Source organism: Triticum aestivum, chromosome 7A (genome assembly GCF_018294505.1).
Source record: "Triticum aestivum cultivar Chinese Spring chromosome 7A, IWGSC CS RefSeq v2.1, whole genome shotgun sequence".
In the NCBI taxonomy this organism is placed as follows: Eukaryota; Viridiplantae; Streptophyta; class Magnoliopsida; order Poales; family Poaceae; genus Triticum; species Triticum aestivum.
Genome location: NC_057812.1, coordinates 150,823,886 through 150,830,344, shown reverse-complemented (window position 1 = coordinate 150,830,344; position 6,459 = coordinate 150,823,886). Strand labels below are relative to the sequence as shown.

Genomic DNA, 6,459 nt, shown 5'->3' with positions numbered 1-6,459 from the left:
GGTGGGTTGATGGTCCACAATATAACAACACAAAGGGCACTAAATAATGTAGAGTCACTTGGCAAACATATCCGTGCTTTATAAATGTGTGGCATCAATATCAAAAGAATATTAAGGGCACAATTTCACTTTCAACTAGTGAACCTATGAACCCCTATCTTTTACTCCTAAAAACAACCACCACTTTACTTTTAAATGCACTTCTATTTTATACAATTAATTATTTCAGAAACACAAAAACATTTTTAGACATACAATACACCGATAACTTGTTGCAACTAATAAAGCTAGTGAGACTGACAACCTAGTAAGAATTGTTGGGCACGAGTTTCTAATTGTGTTGGAGGGTTGATCCTTGAACTTGGGCAAGTTGATTCAACGGGTTGATACCCTCATTTCTCACTGCGGGGAAACTCGCCACTTACTTCAAATTCTTTCACCTGCCCCCCCCCCTCCCAAAAAAAATTAGGGGCTCGAACCTAGGTATATCATGTGCTTCCATGTGTGATAATTGGAGCAACAAGCAGGCGCCCATAAATTTTTGACCTAGACCTTTGTGGTTCATTTGGCACAGATTTTGTGTCTTAGGATGTTGTCCCTATCGGGGAATTTTTGCCAGGTCCTAGCATCCTTACTAGAATGACTACGTGAATTTGTAATCACGTGAACATCACGTTAGGGTACTAGTGGATCTAGAACCCGAGCAAATGGGGGCACATGATATACCCAGGTTCAGGCCCCTAACGTGGGTAAAATACCTACTTCCTACCATGTTCTTTTTCATATATGTGAAGAATATATTGGATTCCAATATCAAGGGGTATCTGGTTAGTTGTGGTAGACTTTTATGGGAAGCATCGTAATCTCTACACGGTGCAAATTCCTAACTATGCGAAAGGTGGAGGCCCCTTCTACATTGTCTGTGTTGCCCTTATATATCACCGTTACATAGAACTCCATGGTTGTATGTTAGGAGTATAGCGGTGGGATTTGAGACTTGTTTTTGTACCCGGCATGTTCAGTTCTTCTTACCTGAGCTTCGGGGTTCCCTTGGTTGTTGCGTGAAATATGGAAAGTGTCCTTCATGGTCGGTGGCGCTTCTCCTCGGGTGGTATGGCATGTACCCGTGCCAAGTAGGGTCCATTGATACGATGTTTGCCTTAGATAATTTCACTCATCGTCTACAACATCCGAACCTCCACTAACATGGAGCGCGATTGCGCCAACTATCTAAAACTTCAGATGAATCCTTCTCTATTCACTGTTGTTGGTGTCAAAACCGGCGGATCTCGGGTAGGGGGTCCCGAACTGTGCGCCTAGGCCGGATGGTAACAGGAGGCAAGGGACACGAAGTTTTACCCAGGTTCGGGCCCTCTTGGTGGAGGTAAAACCCTACGTCCTGCTTGATTAATATTGATGATATGGGTAGTACAAGAGTAGATCTACCACGAGATCGGAGAGGCTAAACCCTAGAAGCTAGCCTATGGTATGATTGTTGTTCTGTATGTTGTCCTACGGACTAAAACCCTCCGGTTTATATAGACACCGGAGAGGGTTAGGGTTACACAAAGTCGGTTACAATGGTAGGAGATCTACATCCGTATCGCCAAGCTTGCCTTCCACGCCAAGGAAAGTCCCTTCCGGACACGGGACGAAGTCTTCAATCTTGTATCTTCATAGTCCAGGAGTCCGGCTGAAGGTATAGTCCGGCCATCCGGACACCCCCTAATCCAGGACTCCCTCAACTGTCATGCAAGTTTTCTTCTGACCTAATAATTTCTAGAGTTGCATCTGAATTTTAGGAGTTAAAATTGGCCATCAACTCAAGAATCTGTCTAGTTTCTTTTGTTATAATGTTTTCTTCCTGCTAGACTCCAAATGATCATACGCACATGAGCATGCTTTTTTTTAGAGGAGAGGCATCGGCCGAGCCCGAGAGGAGGCTCGAACCTAGCCCGGCTTTGAATTAACAAAGCCATCAACCGGCCAGGATTACATCGATCAACCACATACAAGCAACATGAAAAAGAAAAAGAAAAGGAAGACACTGAGGCAGAACAACCTCAAGCGGCCGATACAAGGTGCAAAACAGGACAGAGCACAAACCAAAGACTACACAAGCAGCTACCAAGATGAAACTGAAGAACTAAGCTTGGTCAGTCAAGGTCTTCGTCCACCGAAGCAACCAGCACCGGACAAACATCGAACTTGTGGAAAGCAACAATGTGAAAGGAGAAGGCTCAAGTCCACTCCAGCATGATGAACAACCTGGGCATAATGAAATCCGTCTTCGTCGCCGTAGGAGGCCACAACCTTCTCGTCGTCGGCAGGCGAAGTGGTTCCCCAAGAACCCGGATTCACAAATGTCAACCAGGTGTACCATGGGAGGGGCTGCAGCAGACCACATTGTGCTCCACAAGAAACTTCAGTTGCCATGGCACAACCACGAAGGAGACGCACACTGCAGGAAGGAACATGAACCAAACCGACACGTCGAGAGGTTGATGAAGAGCAATGCCGCCACTGCAGCCACCAATACATCCAAACTCGACATCCACCCCGCAGTCCAAGGACGGCGCCTTCAGGAAGGGGAACGGTGCCGTAGCGCCGCCGTCGTCCCGAAACAGGACCAAGGTTTTCACCTAGATGCAGGGGCAGATTGGTGGGGGGTGGGATACCTCAACGAAGCCTCCAAGAAGTAGTTCGACGCCGCGGCATCGTCGTCGTTGTGGCCGCCGCCGGCGGCCAAGGGTTTCCCCCGGTCCCAGGAGCCCCACCGCCAAAACACCGCCAACCGCCGGATCCGGCGAGCAGATCGAACGGGAGAAGGCGAGGAGGGTGGAGTTGGAGCTGGTCGAATCAGATCTGGAGGCGGACCGACGGAGAAAATCCGGCCACCGCGAGCTCCATCCACCGGGGCCTCGCCGCCCAAGCAAGCCGAGGAGCCCAGTCGAGCACCCGCAGCCGCCGTCCGCCGCAGGGAGCAGCGCTGCCCACCTTGACCGGGGCCGCTACCCCGGCACACCATGCCCTCCGCGCGAGGCAGGAGCGGCAAGCCTCGCCGCCACCTTCCTCGGCACCGCGCGGGCTTGCCGGCGGCTGTCTCCGGTGGCGGCAAGGTCTGGAGGGAGGAGGGGAGAGGCCGGTGGCGGGCTAGGGTTGGGGGCCGCCCGAGTCGCCCCAAGGGAGCGACGCGGGGGCGGGTGAGGGGGAGGGAGAGACCACATATGTTTCATGAGCATGCTTCCCTTTTCGCACATGCATGTTGCATGCTCTTCTCTTCAGGCGACCACACAACATTAGTTGCCCCATCACGTTGTTGCTCCTCGCTTCCCCTCTCCCCAGCCCTTCTCCATTGTCGTGGTTGGAGAACCCACGCGAGCTCATTGCACTGCCATGACATGTAGGGTGGGGCTCAAATCCGAAGTCATCGTGCTAACCCCTTGGCAGATGATCCACAAAGGGGGATGGGTCTGGGGTCGTCGGAATGGCATTTGTGTTTTGCAGCGGAAGCATGGGTGACATGTTGCGATGACTCTGAATGCATGCCTGAAAAGTTGCATTCATGCTGCAACCATTCTTCTAATGCTGCTAACTTTGCTCTCTATACTGCAGTGCGCAATGTGGTTCATCAACGATTTCTGCCATAGCTATTGGGATTTTTTTGGTGGGGAAATATTCTCGTGTTACTCAAAAATTAGGTATTACAACCACTCCAGGTGATACTGAAGACGTCCTCTGGACTGGAACCAAGCCAAACAGTAGTTCGACCATGCAATCTAGCAAAGTTAGCCATATAATGACTAGCCCTATTTTGGTATGTCTGATGTGTGCAATACAAGAACTATGTTCCTTCATGCTTCTCTTTAATTTATTTATAAGAAAAACATATCTCGATCTGTTGTTATCATTGTTTACCACCATAGAAACACCTCCAAACAATCAGACTCAACATCTATCAGGCGGTTACTCCATTGTAAGGCCGGCGCGAAACCTTTGAGAAGTTACTCAACCATTGGGGATTTTTGTACATACAATAAAAAAATCACATTGGGTGTTCCAAATGATATAACACTTTTTTTCTTCACGATTCCACAGACCAAAAAAAATGCCACGCCGATGTTGTCAACGTACAGAAGTTATTGTGTAGGTGAGAATTATGTTGCAATGGCCAGACAATCTAGATTTCAAGAGGGAGGTGGCCGATGCGGACGCCTGTCACTCTCTAGCATTAGACTATTTTTTTAGACAATGCTGCTAAGCTTTACTGATCCAAAATGTTCATCGTTTGCAGTCATTTGATCAACAAGGTCACCGTCAGGCAGTGCCCATACGCACCGGCTCATGTTGTAGTTCATCACTGGCCTAAATGGAAAAGGTTTGCAGGAGAGAAGATAAAACAGGGCGCGTGAAAGTGGTTCGGCCACTGAGCTACCCCTCGCAGGTTGGGCCGAAAGGCTTTGAAACAAGTTGCCACGATGGCCTTTGAGGCAGGTTGTTGATTGGGCCTATGGGCCTTTGAGAAACGACAAAGTTCTCTTGACAGAAAACCGCTCTCTGTTTTGAGAGAGAGAGAGAGAGAGAAAGGAATTCAAAATAGAGGAGTGTGTTTAAAGAGAGAGAAATAATTATGCTGGAGACCCCGAGTCTCTATGCGGGAGGGTGCTGCGGGCTAAATATTTTCCTGAGGGGAAGCTTCTGGACGCTGTTCCCGCCCCTGGCATATCGTACTCTTGGCGCAGCATCCTAAAAGGGGTGGACTTATTAAAGGAAGGGATTATCTGGAGAGTGGGGGATGGGACTAACATCAAGGTGTGGGAGGATCCTTGGATCCCCGAGGGCGATACAAGGAGGCCTAGATCTCTCCCTGGGCGCTCCCCAATCACTGTTGTAGCAGATTTGCTCAATCCAAACACCGGGGGCTGGGACGAGGCGTTGGTCCGTGATCTTTTTCAGGAAGAAGACGCAAAGGCCATTCTCTCCATTAGCATCTGCGAAGGGATGGAGGATAATTTTGCTTGGCACTTTGATCAACGTGGCATCTTCTCTGTCAAATCTGCTTATAAGATTGGGGTTATGCTGCGCGATAGAAGGCTGGGAAGAGATGCTGCAAGCTCTAAGGAAAATTCTGCTAACAGCACTGTCAAATTTGATTGGAAGCATGTCTGGTCCTTGAAGGCCACCAGCAAAGTAAAGATGTTTGTGTGGGGCCTTGCCCACAATAGTCTGGCTAACCGCATGAAAATTCAAAAGCTGGGCGTGGACTTGAACACTAGATGCCCTGTTTGCCATAGGTTAAATGAAGATGGAGGGCACACCTTCCTGAAGTGCAAGAAAGCTAAAGAATGCTGGAACATTTTGGCTTTGGGAGAGACCTGAGAAAAACTCATGCTCTGCAATTCAGCCCACTCCATGCTTCAGGAGCTATGGAGGTGTGATGAAGACACGCAGCTGAAGGTCGTGACCTTTATGTGGGAATAGTGAAATGTTCGCAACAAGGCCAATGCTGGTGAGGTGACTCCAAAGCCTCAAGCGGTTTGTCACCGGATGGAGAAGATGTTGATTGAGTCCCTGGGCTTGCGAAAGCTAAACAAGCCTCCTAAGCCACCGGACATTCACAAATGGAGCAAGCCTCCAATGCATTATGTGAAGGTTAATTTCGACGGTGCCTTTGATGAAAATACATGTGCAGGGGGTTGGGGCTATGTGGTCCGTGATCAGGCTAGCGAATTCATCGCTGCTAGTGCGGGCAAGTCTGTGAACCTGAAATGTGCTTTGCAATCTGAATCTGTAGCCTGCCTTGCTGCCATTATGGGGCGATTAGGATTGGGGCAAATCGAATCATCTTCGAGTCTGATTCCTCAACTCTTATACAAGCTTTGAAGAGCAACGAATATGACAAGGCAACCATTGGTGTGTTGGTGAAGGAAGCTAGAAGCCTATGCATTCTAAACTTTGATTCATATGCTTTTTCTTTCAGTCGACGCACTTGTAACTCTGTAGCCCATGAGTTTGCCAAGCTGAGCGTTCATTCTGGGTCTGATGACTTCTTTTGGGAGGCCTCTGCCCTCAATTGCATTGTAAAACTGCAAGCCAGTGATATTGCTGTGCTTGAAGTTTAATGGAATCTCCATTTTCACGTCAAAAAAAAGAGAAAGAAAGAATGAAGGAGTTCAAGAGAGAGAGAGAGAGAGAGAGAGAGGCGGTTACAGCGGTGGGAGGGAAGGAACGGGAAGAGAGGCGACACAGGCCGCAACAGAATCGCCAGCCATAAAGTAAAGCAGCTTTAGCAAACAAAGACCAAGACGCAAAACCCAGAACCCAAGCTCCCCACCTGCTCCGCTCCTCCCCTCTCCTCTCGCCGACTCACCTTCCTCGATCCACCGCGCCGGCCCATCCCACCGCCGCGCCAGCGCCACCATGATGAGGTGGTGGTGGGCGGGGGCGTTCGGCGCCTTC

The 6,459-nt window shown here is 49.3% G+C and overlaps 1 protein-coding gene across 1 annotated transcript in view; it reads left to right on the top strand.

The window, feature by feature from the left end:
* Positions 1-6,280: 6,280 nt before the first annotated feature.
* The window catches only part of LOC123151670 ((S)-8-oxocitronellyl enol synthase ISY1), a gene marked incomplete in the record, with an annotated part of 1,697 nt that continues 1,518 nt past the window's right edge, over positions 6,281-6,459 (top strand). The window contains 1 exon segment of the mRNA XM_044571341.1: positions 6,281-6,459. Coding sequence (XP_044427276.1) covers positions 6,421-6,459 — 39 coding nt within the window.